The sequence below is a fragment of the Primulina eburnea genome, chromosome 13 (assembly GCF_022965805.1).
Source record: "Primulina eburnea isolate SZY01 chromosome 13, ASM2296580v1, whole genome shotgun sequence".
Taxonomy (NCBI): domain Eukaryota; kingdom Viridiplantae; phylum Streptophyta; class Magnoliopsida; order Lamiales; family Gesneriaceae; genus Primulina; species Primulina eburnea.
This window is the reverse complement of record NC_133113.1, coordinates 27,885,855-27,906,262: the sequence shown is the minus strand read 5'-3', so window position 1 is coordinate 27,906,262 and position 20,408 is coordinate 27,885,855. Positions and strand designations below refer to the sequence as shown.

At 37.1% G+C, this 20,408-nt stretch overlaps 2 protein-coding genes and 1 pseudogene across 2 annotated transcripts; 1 reads left to right on the top strand and 2 right to left on the bottom strand.

Annotated features, from left to right (window-relative positions):
- Positions 1-1,079: 1,079 nt before the first annotated feature.
- LOC140809286 (large ribosomal subunit protein P2-like) lies at positions 1,080-2,679 on the bottom strand. Its single transcript, XM_073166865.1, has 4 exons — positions 2,588-2,679; positions 2,403-2,490; positions 1,379-1,614; positions 1,080-1,282 (listed from the first exon to the last, which is right to left on the bottom strand). Exons 2-4 carry the CDS (start codon positions 2,488-2,490, stop codon positions 1,256-1,258), a joined length of 351 nt encoding a protein of 116 aa, XP_073022966.1. The 5' UTR covers positions 2,588-2,679; the 3' UTR covers positions 1,080-1,255.
- A 117-nt stretch (positions 2,680-2,796) lies between these two features.
- On the top strand, positions 2,797-4,610 carry LOC140809285 (uncharacterized). Its single transcript, XM_073166864.1, has 6 exons — positions 2,797-2,925; positions 3,177-3,326; positions 3,451-3,524; positions 3,627-3,745; positions 4,002-4,085; positions 4,260-4,610. Exons 1-6 carry the CDS (start codon positions 2,919-2,921, stop codon positions 4,354-4,356), a joined length of 531 nt encoding a protein of 176 aa, XP_073022965.1. The 5' UTR covers positions 2,797-2,918; the 3' UTR covers positions 4,357-4,610.
- Positions 4,611-6,292: 1,682 nt separating this feature from the next.
- LOC140810434 (DNA polymerase epsilon catalytic subunit A-like) lies at positions 6,293-12,614 on the bottom strand (annotated as a pseudogene).
- Positions 12,615-20,408: the final 7,794 nt, after the last annotated feature.

The window sequence follows — 20,408 nt, the reverse complement described above, 5'->3', positions numbered from 1 at the left end:
TTATAAAACCTCGTGTGAAATGATTTATCTAAACAAATAGGAATTTGAATCATAGCTCGCTTGCTTTTTTAATTAAATGCAATATCATGAAAAGTTGGAAAATTATTTTATATAAAATTTTCACTTTACATACAACTAATGCAATCGACATGTTCAAGTAACATGTTTTTCCTGATTTTTTTGGACGAAAGAAAATTTGCTGCATTTTTCTTAATCTATTCGTTCTTGTTGGGGCATAATTTATGACGCATTTAATAAGGGATAAGGAGCCATGGCCTACACGATGCTTACGCATTAATTCGACGGTCTGTTGCATCGTTCACTGGCTGGTTCTCCGAGTTTTGGGCTCTTTCTTCAAGTGTTGCTACAGAGAACACATATTCGGCTCGTCCCAAATTCTAAACCCCAAGACTTTGATGCTATTCAGAAGACGAAGGCAAAAACTTGTTGAGATGATCTCATGAATCGTATTTTGTTAGACATATATTTTATTTAAGTTATCCATAAAAAAATATTATTTTTTATTTTAAGAGCACTAATTTTTATTGTGAATATCGGTAAAATTGACCGGTCTCACAGATAAAGATTCATGAAATCGTATAAAAAAGACCTACTCATAAAACAATATGATTTCAATCGAATATTTACAAAATGTTTTTATAAAAACGGTTTTTACAAAATCTTTTTAAAATTGTTTTAAAAATAAATATATATTTAAACAATTATTAAACAAAAATATTTGTATATTAAATTTTTTTAAAAAAATTCTAATTGTCAAAAACATCTTTCAACTAACATATTTTTTAAGACACATAAATTTACAAAACTATTCCATTATAAAACACTAAACATTTTTAAAATAAATGCGTCAGCCTCCAATTTTTTTTTTACTTTTCCATGTTCTTTATTGCAGCTGACAATCATCTTCTCATTGAGTCGTTAAAATAAATTTTTTCGCGGGGTGCAACTCAGACGTATGTAAACGGGATACTTCAATATTTAAACAACAATTTCATGACACCTTCATGCGGATAATCAATATGAGAACATGTTTGCAAAAGCATAACACAAAAGTCAGATAAAATAAGGAAACGACACTGACATGTAAATTCATGTTGAATTACTAAAGTTCTGATGGATTTTGTCGGCGACTCATTTAGACAGCAAAATTACACAAACGTTCCCTTATACCGGAAATTGAAGAACAAGATTCCGAAGATTGCTGTTTCAGGCAAAAAGCCATTGTCACACCCTCTCAGTCAAAGAGACTGAAGCCCATATCCTGCAATCAAACAAAATATCAGTTGAGAGACAAGTAAAATTTGTCCAAATCTTGCATAATAAATAAGGCTTAATATGGTCATGTCCAAATATTTACATCATCTGACTCCTCTTTCTCTTCTACTTTCTCTTCTTTCTTGGTTTCAGCAGCCGCAGCAGGTGCAGCACCACCACCAGCAGAAGCAGCAGGAGCAGCAACTGCAACTGCACCCCCCCCACCTGCAGGCACTGAAGACAACTTTTCCCTTCCGGCAGCAATCAATTCAGTGATATCTTTGCCCTCGACCTCAGACAATAGCAAGTTGATTCTATCATCATCACACTCAGCTCCAACTGAACCGAGAAAGTAGTAGGTCAATACAATCGTAGTCAAAGAACTGATTCCAGGGTCTGAAATCTTAATGGCGTGAAACAAGATGCTCCAAAGTTCATTGATAAACTCTTTGGCAACTATATCAGGGGGTTGGCAGAAGCCGCCCTCTCCCACAATCAGGCAAAAGCCAAAAGGTTCTAGTGGTGAGCTAGTTGTTCATATTTAAAACAGCGAATGTTATAAACATCCTCCAATCTTCGTATCTTGTACATTGACTATGCAACGAAGATCCATCCCTCTGTCATGGCTTATCATGATGTGCACTAATGTCAATCAGAAACATAGCTTTTAGGTAATGGAAGACCAGATACACGTACATTATCAAATATTTCTCTCATCTTTCCCGATATTTCATTACCAAGTTCCCAAGTTTGGAACTTCAAAAAGAACTCGAATGTAACAAAGAAAGCTTTGCTTATATCTTGTCATCCATTAACCATTAAACTAAAGAAATTACTCAAACCTTCAAATTTCATAATTAACAGAAATGAGTTTACAAAGCATTCCCTCATCCAATGTTAAAAAACTCAATAGCATAAAAAAGGTAGGCTCCAAGTGATCACAAGACTCCTCGTACAAGAAGTTAAGCAGATGTAAAATTCTAAACCCGTTTTTAAACATAAAATCATTCCGATATGCATAATCAGATCAAATAACAGTGTATATGAAGATTCAATACTTGAAAAAATGTAACTAAAATTAGAAGAAAAACACAAAAATATACAGACACAGATGGATGGAGATTAACCTGAGTTGAGAATTTTCTTCAAGTCCTTCGCGGAAGGATTGGCGTTGCCACCCAACAGAGCCAACAAATAAGCTGCTAATATCTTCATCTGTATGTAGTCCAAACAACACACTCAAAAAAAAATCAAAAAACCACAGGCAGAGACAAAAGCAGATGAATTATCAAGGAAGAGGGAGAAGAATTACTTGGGATGATAATATCTGAGATGAAGGTGCTGCTAGGGTTGTGAAAAATTGCTGGCGATTGGATGGGAGCCACTAAAAAAAGATCGAAATATTTAGTGCTCATAGCTAGGGTTTAGGTGTTATGGGCCCCTGCTTTATGTTTTGGGCTCGAGTCCTATTCCCAGCCCAATGAGCAAAAAACGAACTAGAGCCCACCTAAGCTGTTTTTAGCTGCCCAATAAGCATCGTCATTTCCCTCGGAAAAATTCTCTAGTCAGTCTCTCAGTTTCTGAAGCATTTTGTTCGGTGAGGACTTTTTCTGAAGAGTGATTTCGTCGAGCAATAGAACGCCATGGATGGTACGTCGGTCCTTTACTTTTTGCCCTTTCCCTTCTCGATTCACATTTGCTTTGTTTATATGTTATAGTCGAAAGGGTGGAAACTGTGATTTCTAGTTTATCGAAACTATGGTTTTGTTTGGAGAAATATGAAGAGTTGCAGTACTTTGGTCTTTGTGCATTTGAGCTCAAATTGAATGTTCTGGTCAGATTGCTAAGCATGGTTTCTCAAAAAGTAGCTAGCAATTGAGATTTCTTGTTTGTGTGTATAGTGGATTCGAAGCAAACGATGGAGGACACGGTGTTGGTGGGTGATGATCTAATGATGGGTCCTCCATCACCTCTAATTCCACCTGAAATAGCTTCTCATGTTCTGGAAGGTGTTGATTTGTGTGATGGGATATTGCGGAATCTGTTCCTATGTAAAGTATTCTTCTCATGAACTTTTCAACTTTTTTACCTTAGAGGGCAAGGGAGGATTGTGAGGGAGTAATCTTATGTTCAGGTCTTAAAGGTTTGTCCTGTTTTGATCGTTATGGTTAATAGGTCTACACATCAACGATGTGGAGCCATTCTGTCAAGATGAGATTGTGTTGTATCAGGAATGTGCGGAGAGGAGGGTCCGTCAGCTTCACCATTGCGTTATATGTTTCTCCTTCGCTTATTTCTCTTTTGTGTAATTAAATTCCCCAGTTCTCTGCGGTCACTTTTCTTTTATGCAGGATAAGGAATTGAGACAGCGGCTAGAGGATAGTGAGCGAAAATTAGGGATGTCCATGCCTGTAGAACAAGCAAAGGAGAGATGTAATCAGTTGGAATCAGAAGCCACATTGTTGGAGAGGTCCTTGTTTGTTTTTCTATGTTTTTGTGATGTGTTTCATGAAGCTTGTGTAATGATCAAATATCAATGATGTCCATTATATATTAATTGCTTCTGCGCACACTCTGATGTGTATTCAAATAAATGTGATATTTTATATTAAATTTTACATTTCCCTGACCCATGGAATGTGAGGAAGTTTCAAAATTATCGATTACAATGTTTACCACATTAGCATGGTTGTTTATGGCTCTTTTAAAAATATTTGGTTGTGTAGGCGCTTGATTTTGGCAAGTGGGGTTGAAGGCATCGAAGGATTTCGACAAAGATGGAGCTTGCATGGTCGCCTTACCGATACAAAGTAGTACCAAGTGATCCTCATGTTTTAAAGAGTCATAGGGGGTAGCATAGAGATTGTGCCAACTTATATAAGAGTCCTCTACATCTGCTCTGTTATAAGTAAAACAAAAACGGTTAGTTCATTCTCATTCTAGATATTCCATGACATTATTTGTACGTGTGCGTCAAATTGTAGGAGGAGATTGGAAGCCCTGAAGTTTGGCGTGGAGACCAGAAAGAAAGATGAGTCAGTTCAAGATTTAACGACCAAGAAAAGATGGTTCTTTTGGTGAACATGGAACCCATTTTTTCATGCTACTTGACCTATTGCCTATTACTACCTAATGTGATCGTTACCAGCTTGTGGATTTTAAATGTAGCTCAATTGGGTATAGCAGTTTATGCATCTATGTGTAATGTCGTGTTATATCATTAATGTTGAATCTTGGGGCAATGCAGTCTAGCTGTCCTTGTTTCTCAAAGAAAAACTTTTGAGAAGATTGAACAAAATTACGGGTGGATCATAAAATGCGAGTAAACATTTTTTTATTCCTTTCTAAATCTAGTTTCCTTTAAAGAATATTCTTGGGCTTAAAAAACAAATTTACCATCCATGACATGTTTGTGCATATTCAATATTTGTGTAAATTGGTCTAAACATACAATTTTGTTATCTCGATTACTAAGTTGGTACTGTAGTACGTGTAGCAAATTAAACAGACAAGTAATTCTGTGTCCTTTTGTTGTTTCTAAGTATTCCATTGAGCACGCACAAAGCACTAAATGTCTAAAATCAAGTTATTCAAAATTAACCTCCGTAATCATCTATACTATTATATTAAATATGAGGTCCTAATAATAACCGCTCTACTGAGGACATCAACTTTCTTTCCTATTTTACCTCTTTTTATTTTTTATATTTACTATTTACTATTTTATTATAGTTGATCCCCTAATAATAACCGCTCTATGAAGACACCAACTTTCTTTCTTAATTTATCCTTTCTCATTTTTTATATTATATTTTTTCTTAACAAATAATATTACATTCACCGTCATAAAGAAACTGCTCACGTGAAAAATAATATTATTTCTTCTCCAAACTAGCCACCGTGAAAAATAAACTCTCTTCTTTATGTTGTGACGTCATTATGTTGTAATATCATGAATATTTAATATATTAGTCACATGTATTCAGGACAACGCGTGTGCCACGGTTACTAGTGTTAAGTATGAGTGGTGGTGGTGGTAAGGATTAAGGATTAACTTTGATAGATCCTTGTTGATCTCCAACGCAGATTGCTTTCGAGTGAAAAATGCTTCGCTTTTGGATCCTTCTGTTTATGCACCATGCCAACATTAGGATCTCCATGTTCTCGTGCATGACGTTTTTTATTTGGTGGCAAAAGAGTGTTCCGACTCGGGTCCATTTTTTTACCCATAATTTTTTTTTAAAAAAAACACTTGTTACGTATAAATTGCCTCAATATAAATTTATTATCACAAAAAAATATTTTTTTTCAGCGTCCAATATAAACTTTTTTGTTATTCCCAAGCTTTTTGAAGAATTTATTTGTTAGATTTATTATTTCAAGGTCTCATGATAATTTTTATTAATATAAATTTATTCTTCTTGAGCTCAATATTAAAAAAATATATTATTCCTTAATCTTATTATATTATATAGTAATGTAGTTGGACCAATATAAAAACATATTCAAGGACTCACAAGGTTATGATATTTAATGAGATAATTTATTTTGGAAATTGACATTTTTGAAGTTCTCATTATCAAGAGAAACAAATCGATACTTGTGTAGTGAATTATTTTAATAAAATAAATGAATATTTTTTTATGTTCACTATTGCTTATAAAATCTTTTTAATTATCCTAGTCACGATGATAAGTGTAAAACGAAATTTCTCAAAATTAAAGATCATTAAAAATTTCTTCCATCAACTATACCACAAGAGAATATTGAATGGATTGACTATGTTGTCAATTGAGAAATAAAATATTGAACAATTTGATTAGTATTTTTAACTCTAAAAATGTAAGACAAGTTATTTTCTATGATATTTTTGTACATATTTGATATTATTACTCAATTATAATAAAAAATTTGACTATTATGTATTGTTTAATTTTTAGTCTTTAATATATTGATTTAAATTGAAAAAATGTTATAATTATAAAAAAAAGTTGTGAACACGTGATTATTTATGGGCCTCTTTTTAAAGTTTAAACTCATGCCCAAAAATTGTTAGGATCGACGGCCTTTCACTAGCTTTATAGACTTAGATTCAACATTTTCAAGTTCATACAAGATGGGCTTAGATCCCAACAATTTTTGGTTAAGATCTTGCATTGAATGGGTTAAGATCTTGCATTGAATGGAGAGCCGGAACCTAAAATGCCTTGTAAGATCAAATAAGATGAGCTAGTTTTCAGAATTATCGAACCTCTAAGATCCAAGAGATGCATTCTTGGAGTAGCTGAAATTTCTGATCATGTGCAACATTCCAAAAAACTTGCATTTTTCGGTGGAACTCGGAAGACTCCTCCTTGCAAGTGAAGGACCCAGCACATGTACAATATTCAGCCAAGTGTGCAGCTTTGACATGGCTACACTTGAGGCACACCAGGTCTTGAAGATGGTAGAGTCGTTCTCTTTGTCGTAATATCTGTAGAAGAGAATTCTCCAGCACTTCACGGTCATATGGTTGCCCACACTGAGGCGCCGCGCAACACCATTCCTGAGATGTTAGGGTCCTGTCACGGCATAAATCTAGATCCCTGCAGTCGTTGCAGTAACTGGCAGACAGAAAAAAGAAATGGAATAATGAGAAATAAAACTATACATAAGATTAGAAAACCCAAAGAAGACCATTGTTTACAATTCCTTTATACTACATATTTAATTCGACAACTTTACCTGCAAATGACATTTGGTAGAGTTAGAGACAAAGAGAGATAATGAAATTCAGCCTCTGGAGCAAATTCCCTTATGCTGACCAATTTCAAAAGATTTCTTCTCATTATCTGCATAATAACAAAGACATTGGTTTCCAAAGATCAAAGCTCTTCAATTAACCACAAAAACATTATTAGAAGTAACTAAACAATCATAGAGTTTACAGTACGACTTCATGGATTTCTGACAGCGTGTTAGAATAATTAATTAAATGTGAGATATTAGCTTGAATGTGAGCATAAGTAGAGACAACTATGATGCATCTCAATCGCACAACGATATAAACATGACCAAATACCATATGAGCTTAAAAATAAAAAGATTCATGCTTTTCGTTTTTTATGTAGAGACTCCACTTTTTGTTACAACTTTCAAATGATATTTCAAATCAAGAGAAAAGATCGACTTTTAGTACGTCAAAATTAAAAAGAATTAAAAATGCTATGATTATGAAAACACTGAAAGATCACATCAAACAAAAAATCCTATGAATGCCATAAGGAAATATGAAAGAAGGAATCAAAGAACTTCATAAATGCAATTTCTCTAGTGCCACACAATCACAATCTTAGACATACCTATTTTCCTCTGATTCTAATATCCATAACTAAATAATTTGAACGAGCAGAGCAGGTGTATGAACATTGCTACTGACTTTGCAGGCAAATATGCACAAGCTCACTAGAGAAGGGAAATATGTAGGAATACCAAGATATGCATAAGAAAAAAGTTTAACAGCTATGGTTACCAGGACTTCATGCTGAACTTTTTGGTCCAGTGCCAAAACTGCACAAACATACTTAATGAAATCTAAAGCAGGATCCCCCTTGTAACTACTATTTATAGATTGCAAACTTCTAGTCAAGGTGTTATGATCACTTCGAGACTTGTTTCTTCCATCCATATGAAGACTTGGATCAGAGACAATTTTAAGAAGTTTCTCTGTAAAGTGAGATCTGATCTGTACGATATACAAAACATGGATCAGCCTTCACATTGTCCAGAAAAAACAAAGAAAGGAATAGAGGGATGTCCTAAAATTAAATCTATCAATATTCAATACCTTTATTTTCAGAAACTCTGTCATCTGTGATTCAAGAATTTCAGCAGTTGACTGCTGTGATCGATGGAGTGCATAAATTGCCCACTGCAGATGCTCGTTTCTCAGATTCCTCTAGAGCATTCTTCCACGGAAAGTACAAAAATTCAGAAACAATTAAGATGAAGTGATCCTGCATAAAACAACAAATAGAATTTAACAAGGCAGAGATCAAAACTTGATGTTTAATTGCGACTTCTAAATTCTGTTTAGAGAGCTTAAAAGCTTTTCATTCCATGTCATCAGTGAGACAAATCCCTGAAGCACATAGATAAGCAAGTACCTTTAGCATACATTCTCCTCAAAAATTTAATTGTTGACTTTTTGGAAAAGCTTTGTTCTCTAAAAAAACTTAATGTTGACTTTTTGGAAAAGCTTTGTTCTTATCAAACATTGAGACCAATTAAATACCACATTTATGTTGCCACCTAATAAGAAAAAATTGGAAAGAGAAACTTTTAGTAAGACAAATTAGAAAAAAATACAAGAAAAGGCCTTAAATCACAGCAGCCGCCACCAAAATCCATGAGCCTATCACAAGAAGAAATTCTCTACTTATTCCACATCACCTTAGGATATGACAATTTGTCAGAGTTCTTCCACTAAAAAGGTTTTTTTTTCCTATTCTTATCGGTTGCTGACCTCTGGAGGCAGGTAGCCTAAGATTGCTGAGAATTGGCCGTATATTGAAGTAGAGACGTTCATTTACCATTTTTGGAAAGACACCTATGTGCAATTTTTTTTACAACCATGATTAAGAATCTTGAGCCAGTGATTTTTTTCATGAAACATACAACATTGATTAATATATTGATGATATACTCATAGCAAGGTGGTGGCCATTTCCATCTTGCCATGAACCCAATAATGACAGGCTTTCATACGGTTTTTTTACAACAGACTTGGAAAAAAGTATTATTTGACATGCAATATACTTCAGACATATAGGTGAAGAATCTTTGGACCCTGCACGAGCACTGAACTAGCTACGTCAATTGTTAAATAAATGGATGCCCCACCTGGGTTGATTTAGGCAAATTTTCCGCAATTGTCCAGCTGGAGACAATATCTATTTGTGAATTGTTGAGCATGCTTTCTACACTTGCATCTGAAAATTCTTCTGTGGAATCATCTTTTAGTCTTGCTTGAATTCCACCATAGTTGTACTGTGACATCGAGAAGATAAGGAGAAAAAAAAGAGAAGGATACGTCAGAGAGGGAGGAACAAAAAATCATGATACAAAAATTGGATCGGTTGTCTACTTTGAGTTGCAAATTTGGAATCATACAATTGCAAACAATAAACGTAGTTAAAATAAACCCAATATCCATCTCCAACAAATAAAAAAGGGTCGAGAAAAAAAGTAGCATGTGATGCCACAAAACCTACATTAACACATGGAACACTTCAACCACCCACAATTCATCTGAAGTTAGCACTGGACGTCAATGCTTTGCTTAAAAAGGACTTAAATATATTCATAAATATGACTGTCTAACATGCTGATAATGAACTCTAAAGTACCTTTCATATGATTGATAGGAAACACAAAAAGCCTAGCATATGCTAAGGGAAGTGTCAGACTCTCATACAGAGGCATAGTAATGATTCCACCATGCCAATCAGTTAACAATATGGAAGAAATCGCATAATGATAATTACGTAATTGAAAACCAAAGCTTTAATAAGTTGCATCATACAATATACTAAAGGCAATTCTTCATCTCTTACTAATTTACAAAGCAAGAGAAACACTCCCCTACTGAATCAATCATACCAAATGTTATCAATAAAAAAATAGGCATTCAAAGTTACGGTGGCGGATTGTAAGCATAGTGTGCAAACCTGGTCCATAAAGAGCAAGGAATGCCAAAACTGGAAGGGCTCGAGCTCAATCCACTCAAATAAGTCCCTGCCACGAAGAAGCTTCAAGAATAAATGCGATAATAAATAACAACTCCGCAGGTTCTTAAAAGACTAACCTGGTTTGCAAGGTTTTGAGAACACTCTCACAATAAGCTTTGGCTGCGGATATATCTGACTTTCCTGTGTCTACAATAACTTTAGTGAAGCTTGCAAAAACAATTGTCGCGCCTAATTTACGAAGTTCAGCCATCAGCAAAGCAAAAATTTTCTGCATGACCTGTTCATAGATACATTATTTGTCAATTGCGTAGAAACAGATCAAAAAGTTTCTTGACACTCTTTGATAAATGAAATTATGCAAAGAAAATAGCACAGTGGCATTTTTTCTCATTGAAACATTTGGCAACAAATGCTCGACCCTTGACATTATATTGAACGGACAATTATAAATATAGTATTATCGTTCAACTGTGAACTTGTAGAAAATTGAACATTGTTGAATAAAAGAAGGAAACATGGAGGCAGATATTTAGATAACGATCGATCTCTCATTCATAGGTACATTGATATTTCTTTTTAGCTTCAAACAGCCATTATGTTTTCCTGAATAAGAAATTACCTTGTGGAGCATGTGGTGAATAGCAGGGTCATGAAGTTTAGACTTTGGACTGCATTTAGCGAAGAAAGGTGTAATTATTTGAAAAGAAAAGTGTAACTTTGAAATGGTTAACTTTCAGCAACCTGCAAAGCCATCGGTACAAATGCTGCAGTATAGTGTCTGCAAAGACATTTCTAGATGAAACAACATCTGCAAGGCATCTTTGTATCAACTGTTTGAGGACACGGAATGCAGGTGCACATGAGATAGCCTCATCAAAGGAATAACTCTCATCAGAAGTAGATGGTGGAGGATTCAACTCCTTCTCTAGACCAAATAAAGCACCTCCTTCCATCTCATTCACTTGGTTACTTTTTAGCAGAGCATTGACTGCAAGGTGATGAATCTAAAATTTGTACAAAATAAACTACTGTCATATGGTTAAATAACATCGCAAACAGAAGAAAGAGGAGAGAGAACATGTGCAAACTTAGACCTTAAGCTCAACGGTTACTTTTCTATATGCACCAGGATAAGTGAGAACAGGTTGAGTGACCTGGTTGGAAAAATAGTGGTTAAGTCACACACCTTGCAACAATGTGACATTATTCCCTCTGTTATATCTTGCTAAAATATTTAGAACTGGTGGAAAGTAAATCATTCACCCAGAAAAAGATAACATTGTCCAAAGTCCTATATCACTCACCTCATCTATATAACATGGTACTTCTTCGTCAATGCCTCCCAAGTCCGGAATGCCATTATCAGATATCCAAAGGACCTATTAGGATAAATACAATTTCATCAAGCAAGCAAACCTGATTGAAGCAGCTAAGAATCATTTAGATTGCTTTATTAGTTGATGACATAATTCAACAAGGATAACTACATTTTTCTCCCCTAATGTTAGTCACACACACATATAACACTTTTCATTTGGTTTTCAACATTATACACCTCTCCTTGCTCTCAGATATACAGTACTATTTTACAGCTTCCCTGACACTGCACCTTCCTTAAGAGAAATTAAGGACATCAACAACATATTTTGCTCTCATCAAACTCTCTAACCACATTTTGGAAGATATAAAAGGTTGTGAAGATAATAATCCAGTTATTAGAAGCAAGAAAATAAAATTTCAATGTTGCCAGGATGAAAGCAGAAACCTGTTGCTGATCATGTAGAGCTCTCGACAAGAAGATATCAGCTGTATGGATAAGCCAATCACTTTCAAAATTTCCCAACGGAACCTGCTCATTCACCATTATTTTGTCATGTTATCAAAAAAAAAAACAATTTACACAATAACTGTAGCTCACAAAAAACAAGTATAGCAGGTATTACATGAGCATATCGTGAAAGTGAAACTCTCGCATTCAACCACTGGGAGGACGAAGCGCAACGTAGAATTCCATTTTTCGCTGCAAGTACTTGCCAACCAATAGCCTATACAATAGAGTGTAACTACGTCTTTTGTTACATCATGTAATGGTAAAATTTACAAACCTAAAGCATTGGTAGAGATTAATAAGTTAGGATAACCTGATATTGGCTATCACGAAGATTAGCTGGGATGGTGACACAGGGGAAATCTTCTAATGCCCGTAGACCAGACTTCAATAATTGGATATTTGGGCATTCGACAACAGCAATTACAGGCCCATTGATGTCGTTGCCTGCCAAAAGTATATACGAAGATAATGGTGAATGTAGATCTACCCACTCTGTTATTTTTCAACATAAAAAACAAAAATCAACTACTTGTTCAAGAGATAAGGGTACCAAAAACAAAAATGTGAGTACAATTTGATTGTGAAAGCTTCAGAAAATCACAGAACACCTCCAAGACTAACATTGCACCATTTTTGGTCCACTGGAGGAGAGGATTGAGGCATAATTATACACAACACTCAATTTGTTCATATAGTTATTTACCCAAGCCTAAAATAGAAGTACACTGGACAAAACCAGTTATCAGTCAAACCATCTCAGCATACTCTCTGGACTCCATATCGTTGATTATAGCCAGATGAATGGCGGAGTCACTTATTTAAACAGTACTACAAACAAGTTACTCTGTTAATTAGTTTTTTACTTGGTTCATGAGATTTTCATTATTTGTCACTTTATGTCCAATATTATATTCCTAATAACATGTATAATTTTTCATGTATCGATATTTTAATTACACTGTGTAAGGATTCTATATCACAGTTCGTAGGTGAGGCTTCAGTTTCCCTCCAGTTTGTTCAGAGACGGGTGGAATGGCGAGGGCTAAATTGGCAAAAAAATCTTTGATAAGTTAATTTAAAGAACCTGGAAAAAATTATTTATCCATTATTTTGAGGAGGATCAATGATCAATGCTGACCTCCAACCTCCAAATAGGGGTGGACCAGCTGGAGAATAAAAACTTAATCAAATTAAATAGTCTTGCACTAAGGTGACAAGAACTATGAGCAAAGAGTCTGTAGCATAAAAGTGCTAACCAATTGGCAGACTTTGCTTGTCTTGGGAAAATTATTTTCATGTAGAGTGGACCTAAAATTTATAAACTTATTCCAATACAATATTAAAAACCACCTTTATATAATACAATCATATATTTTTTTTATAAGAAACAATATTATATTCATTAATTAAAAGTATTTAACAATTGGCGGACAAGTGATCTGTATATTAACAAAAAAGAAAGACAAAAGCACTGCTCAAATTAACAACAAATATAACTCTAATCCAATCTCTCAATAAATATGAGATCAAGAAGTTCTTAACTCTACATGCTACCCAATCGAGCTAGATGTTTGAATCTTCATTTGTCCTAACACTCTTCATTCAACGTCTCTTCTTGTGCTCCAACCATACTGACCAGCAGATACAATGAGCTATTATTGTACAAGAAATCCTACTTCTCCGGCCAAGATCGCGTCAAAGATCTGCAGCAAATAATTCGTGCGGAGATCTTGTAACTACCCAAACCAAACTCATCTCCTCCAAAGCTATAAACCAATGACAACTTGTGAAATAACAATGAATAAGCAAATGATCCCGATTCTCCACCTCTTTCCGACACAACACACCAATTCAGACAAAAATTACACGAAGGTCATCCGTTTAGCATTAACTCACAAGTTGACGGCTTACTCAGCACCTTGGTCCACGAGAACAGTTGAACCTTTGATCGGATCGGAGCTTTCCAAATGACATGAAAGAGAGGGAATAAAGAAAAACCACTGATCATAAAGAAATACTCGTAGAAAGATTTGACTAAGAATAAACTTGAAGGATCCCCGTCCCAAACCCTGAGATCATAAGTCCCTCAACCAATATGATCCTCTCTAAAGACCCTAACAAGGAGCTCAGCTCAAACACTTCCTCATCCTTCATATCCCTCCGAAGATGCAAAACCGAGGACATAGAAGAAGAAGAAGAGGAAGAGCCCTCCCACCAGATAAAATGAGAAATGAATTTATTATGAACCGATAACAACTGAAATAAAATATGATAGAAGTCCTCCAAAAAAAAAAAAAAATTTCCCCACTACTTATCCCCCAAAACCTGATCTTATTGCCCCCTATCACCATTGCCCTCACAAACGGGTGAAAAGCCTGATAAATTCTTGAAATAAACTAGAAAGGGCCCTAAAAATAACATTTCTTACTAAACCTGCATTCCAACCATTATCATGTAACTCATATTTGCTCACGATAACTTTTTTCCATAACAATAAAAAAACTTCACCACTCACGTGTTTACCATTAGTTGGGCAAGCTGGCTTTGTCTTTTTCTTACTGGAAAAAAGGCTTCACCCAAAAACCTTCTTTCTGGCAATATTTAGTTGCAGTTACCTTTTGCTGAAAATATACAAAGTAGCAATCCTAACTGCAGAAGCAAACATTTTTGAGATTCATTTTTGCATTCAAGTCTAACTCTCCTTTCTGTCTTTCACTGGATTCCACTACTTGACTAGCGACTTAAGCTAGCATACTCAGCTTTAGCCCATGTGCTTCGTTATTTCCCTAAAAAATATGGCTATGGAGTCTTGATTTCGCACCCCAGCATCGGTAGGATCCAAGAGAGCTGCCTTCGCTTTTAATAGAATCACGGGGTTCTTCCTCAACAGAACACCTCCACCACCACTTCCCCAGAAAAACCCTATCCCTCATACAAATGTTCTCCAATACCCAATTTTGGTTTACAGACTTGTTTCCACGCAACCATATGACTATGTGAATCTCCATCTACTCCATCCCATAGAAATCCCTCATAGTCCTCTCTACAATCTCTGCTACACCCCATTGGGACCATAAAAAGAGACGTAAGGTACAATTGCACCATATTCAGCACCACATAAATCAAGTTAATCTTCCCCTATAATAAAACACTTTATTCCAACTTGCCAGCTTCTTAGACATCTTGGATAAAACAGGTTCCCAGAACGACATTTTCATCTGGTTTCTGCATAGTGGAACCCCCAGATATGTAAGAGGCCAACTTCCTCTCCCACAGCCAATCTGTCGAGCTAATATTTCTTCTTCTGCTCCTAGACAATTAATGCCTAACAAGGCACTCTTTTGCCATGTTGATTTTTAAACCTGACATTTGACCAAATGAGATGTCACGCCCGAGACCGAGCACGCGTTGCTGACTGCACAATGGCTCCTATAAACTACGTTTCGTCTCGCTTTACGAAAATGACTTAACCCATGCTAAGAAGCTTGTAAGCATATAAACATTTTAAATCTTTATTTTTCAGAGTCAGGGTTCACAATCACCCCCTGAACGCGATCCTGTCGGGCCTGACCCGATCACAGCCGAGAATCTAGAGTGGCTCTACCAAGAGTGGTCCTATGTAACTTGCCCAGGTGGCTCCATGCATACTTTGCCCCGCCTAGCACTATTTCGGTGTTCATGCGGTCTCTGATACATTCTGTCACGCCCGACCCGCCGCGTTGCTGATCACAATGGGCCCTATAGCAACTATTCGTACCTGCACGAAAATGTTAACCCTGCTATAGAAGTCCATTGTAAGCCATTATAAACTCATTTTAAATCTTTAATTTTTCAGATGTGGGACAAGGGTATCACACAAGATCTCTACCAAAAACCGCGGATAACTTTCATTGTTGACAAAAAACAGATTATCATTCACAAATTGAATGTGTGACACCTCAACTCTCTTTTTACCAACTTGCATACCCCGAATGGGGTTTCTTGCCTTGGCCTTATCAACCAATCTACACATCACGTCTACTATCAAATTAAACAAGAAATGTGAGTGTGGATCACCTTGTCTCAGGCTTTCTCACCCTTAAATTTACCCCTCCATTAATAAGAATTGAAAATGAATCAGTCAAAACATATCCCCGAATCCACTTTCTCCGTCTCTTTCCAACCCTTTTTTTCAGCAGAACATGATCCAAAAAACCTCAATCGACATTATCGTAAGCTTTCTCAAAGTCAACTCCACCACCTCATTCGTTATAAGCCGACAATCGAGATTCCGTCTCTTTTTGATATAAGCACTTCGAGTTTCTGCTATTGTGATGGATAAAACTTTCTTTAATCTACTTGACAAGACCTTAGCAATAATCTCATACATAGTTGTCAAGGCGCTAGGCGACGGCAAGGCGACGAGCCACTGCCTAGCGCCCGAACGCCTAGGCGACAAAAGGCGATCGCCTAGCCACGAGGCGATAATATAGAGAGGATGAGAAGCCATACTAGGCTATTTTTTAAAAAATAAATGCAAAACAAAAGCCTGAAAGAGAAGAATGAAGAATCTGCCCTGAAAACAGAAGCCTGCGGCTTGTGGCAGAGAAGAACAGGTCCAGGAGCTTCAATCTTCAATAGGCAGGGGGAGAATGGTGTGCGCAGAAATGGCAGGGGAGAATGGTGTGCGGCAGAAGCTTCAATCGGCAGGGAGAAATGAGAATACGTATCGACATGCAAAGCAAAACTAGGCTTTTTTTAAAAATAAATTACTTGCGGGCTGAAATTAGTTATGAGCTTATTTAGTTGGGCTTTAGGTCATTAAAAAATAAAGGAGAAACCTGCTTATGCGATGCGATCATGGTTCTGAAAAAAAGGCGCAACGCCAGGAACGCCTATCGCCCGGAGAAAGGCGGCTTCAAGGCGCTAAAGGCGCTCGCCCACCCATGCACCGTCGCCTGGTTGCCCATAAGGCGCTGAAGCTTCGCCTAGCGCCTGAGGCGCGCTCAGGCACGCCTTTGACAACTATGATCTCATACAAGCTAATTGTCAAACTGATAGGCCGAAAGTCTTGTAGTTTGATTGAACCTTGTTTCTTCATTATCAAACAGATATATGTTTCATCGGTAATACCATTTATAACACACCCTCAAAAAAGTCATCAAACACCTTTATTAAATCTTCTTCTACAATATCCCAATATTGCTGATAAAATGCCAATGTAAAACAATCTGGAGGTCCAGAGCCTTTTCTCCATCACTCTCAAACACTTGATAAAGGTTTGTCCAACTCTACTATGAACGTTCTAGTGATGGAATATCATTCCACTCTTTCTATGCATCAACCTTTTCACCAGATATGTGGTATAAATTTCTGAAAAACTCTACAATGGTCGATTCAATCTGCTCACCATCTAACTTAATCGACCCATCCACTCGCTCCAACTTACCAACACATCCACTCGCTCCAACTTACCAATAGATGACCTGTACGATGGTTAAACAAGGAATGAAAAATTTTCTATTATTTCTCGCAACATTTCACTTTTGCCTTTTAATTATCTATCAGCTTCTTACGACTACTAACAATTCTGATGCACATTTGACTACCATTCTTTTGATTGCTACTCATCTGGCCCCCGACCCTCATTTTCTTGCTCATCCGATTTTATTTTCCAACTCCGCACATCTCATTCCTACGTTCCCGAAAACCTCTTCATTCCATAATAAAATATTACTTTAAATTTTTGAATTTTTTTGAAAATGCTCCATCCTTCTCCCAATCGTCCAGCAACTGCAGTCCTCCTTCTGTTCACTCATCGCCTTCAACTACTGAGCTCTGTCGATCTTCCCTAGCCCAGACTTCCTGCGCCGGCCGTCGGCCGACGACGGTCCTTCATTTCTCTTAGTTTCGCGACGTATTAGCTGAGTTTACTTGGTCTTTTGTTCGTCATTTCTCTATTGCTTGTTATCGTTGCTGGCAGTCTGTTCTTCTTCTTAGAACGTTCATATTAGTCTCTTCATAGAGATTCAACAAGCTCTGCCGGAAAGTTCTGTCAGAGCATCTGTTTTCTCGTCCGAAAGTTCTGTCCAAGTTTTAGCTTCCATTACTTTACCCTCGCTGGGGTTTTTGATAGTTTTAGTACTAATGTATGCATCTAGCAGAAGGAGGTTGGTCTCTGGATTGGAAGCAAGGGAAGAGGTGATAAAACTTGAACATAAAGTGTTTACATTAAGGTTGGGGAATAGGGGGCAGCTCGGTTTGGTGGGCTGTAAAAAACTAGGAAATCGCATTACATGATGGATTTTGAGCGTGAGAAGGTAAGATGGTTAAGCTTGAGACTCAAGGAATTCATCAATACTACATAGTCAAGGGTGGACTTTCATCGATATAGGGGAAAGAACGCGTTATTCACGGCACAGAGATTTAATAACAAACGTGGAGGCTTTGTTGAAGTGAACAAATTCAGTTCGAGGGCAGAAAGCAAATTACAATAGTGCCAAGCGGTTTCAACTCATGGGGATGGAAGAATCTATCGGATGCTTTGGAAAGGCTGCTGTCAGGAAGTTACTCAAGAAGGGACACTCGGCCTTCACTACATAATGGAAAAACACTTTCAGAAGAATCACATTGGAACATAAAGATAGAACATTACGAAGGGATGGTATACGAGGACCGATGACAGTTAAGGAAGACATTAGCACGGTAAGACAAGATTTGAAATGGCACGAGGCTCTCATTGTTACAAAAAGCAGGGTAAATATTGTCCTGGGACTTGATTCGAATAGTACTTGGAAAACCTTCACACAAAGCAGTCGAATTATTTCCAGTTTCAATCAAACAAAGCAGTTTGGTGGCCCTCAAATTCAGAGGAGTATACTTATTTCTTAAAGCTCAAAAGAGGATTCTTCGACGGTGGGGTGTCTTTGTGTTTGACGAATGGAGACCAGATATTAATACTACAGATTCGGTGGACAGATGCTGCAACAGCTGGCTTAGTATATATAGGATACCCTGGAACCAATGGTCGAGGGACACGTTATTGGAGATCAATGCGGGGGCTTGTTGGACATCAGCAACGACACATTGCAATTTCGTGATTTGAAGCGGCTAGAATAAAGGTGAAGGGCACTGCTGGTGGCTTTATTAATAACATGATGAAGGTTCAGATGGGAGAGGGTAATTTAGATATCAGAATTCGGGTAGATTCCTTTGATTCATCAGCTTACGATCAGTACGAACGTCAAACTTATGCACAAGTACTGGTGAATGGAAAGAAAACAGTGGCGGGGTAGGGCAACACAAATACTCACAGAAAGATGATGAGAAAGGAGGCACCACCAAATTGTACTACGGATGGAAAGACAACTGCACAAAACCCAGCGGAAAAAATTGGTAACAAAGACGCTGGAATAAAGATTCATTGCACGCAAGGTACACCTTTGGTAAGGGATACAAAACAACAATCTGCAACAATTAAAGAGACAGTGGGTACAAACTTGGAAGGCAAAGTATCAAAAATACTGGGGAAAGTCGTTCCAAAAGATGTACAGGAATTCAGACAGTCACCAATACATTCCATGCACACAGATGAGGCGGATGATCAAAAAGTTTCGAAGGGCGATGGTGGATCAAAGATTTGTGGCCAGCGTGTGGAAATCCAGATTTGTTGACTGGGTTTATTTGCCTTCGGTGGGGAGTTCGGGGGGTATTCTTGTCATGTGGGATCCGAGAGTGGTGGTGGTGAGAAACAATATGATTGGAAATTTTTCGGTGTCCGTTGAGATTTGTGGAAGTGTCGACAACATATGGTGGTTCTATGGATCTGTAAAACCAAGAGAAAGAGAGTTGTTTTGGGAGGAAATAGTGGGATTGAGCTTTATCTGTGGTGATAATTGGTGCCTAGGAGGGGATTTCAACATGGTAAGAAATACAGGAGAAAAAATGAATAGCAACTCCGTTACTACGAGCATGTTGTGGTTTGACAGATTGATAGAGGATTTGGGACTTCATGACCCTCCACTCTTGAATGCAAAGTACACATGGTCAAATTTAAGGGCTAATCCGATTTGTTGCCGATTTGACAGATTCTTATTCTCAGGGGGTTGGAGGAACTTGTTTCCCAATTTTAGACAATCGGTCCTACCCAGAATCACCTCGGACCATTGCCCGTGATACTTGACACCGCTAAGTTGTTGTGGGGTCCTACTTCGTTTCGATTCGAGAATGCTTGGCTCTCGCACCACAAATTTAAAGAATTGGTTAACTCGTGGTGGAATAATATGGATTGTAGGGGGTGGGAAGGATACAAGTTTATGAACAAACCGAAAGGAAAAGGCTCAAGAATCGAGAGGTATTTGGAGATGTAGGAGTCAAGTACAAGGAGTTGACAGAAAGGATAAAGCGGCTTGATGCATTAAAGGCGGAGGGAGAGTGGTCGGATGCTCTACACGAGGAAAGAAAATCGGTAAGATGTGAATTGGAAACTTTGACGATTACAAAATTTCGAATGGAAAAACAGAGATCAAAATTAAAATGGTTAAAGGAAGGTGGCGAAAATTCGAGATTTTTTCACTCACTGTTGACAAATAGGA

Coding starts and splice junctions, on each gene's coding strand:
- LOC140809286 (XM_073166865.1), bottom strand. CDS start 2,490: ATGAAGATATTAGCAGCTTATTTGTTGGCTCTGTTGGGTGGCAACGCC. Junction 1,615..2,402: donor GAAGAAAATTCTCAACTCAG/GTTAATCTCCAT, acceptor TTCTCGGTTCAG/TTGGAGCTGAGTGTGATGAT. Junction 1,283..1,378: donor AGAAAGAGGAGTCAGATGAT/GTAAATATTTGG, acceptor GTTTGATTGCAG/GATATGGGCTTCAGTCTCTT.
- LOC140809285 (XM_073166864.1), top strand. Junction 3,525..3,626: donor AGGAATGTGCGGAGAGGAGG/GTCCGTCAGCTT, acceptor TCTTTTATGCAG/GATAAGGAATTGAGACAGCG. Junction 3,746..4,001: donor GAAGCCACATTGTTGGAGAG/GTCCTTGTTTGT, acceptor TTGGTTGTGTAG/GCGCTTGATTTTGGCAAGTG.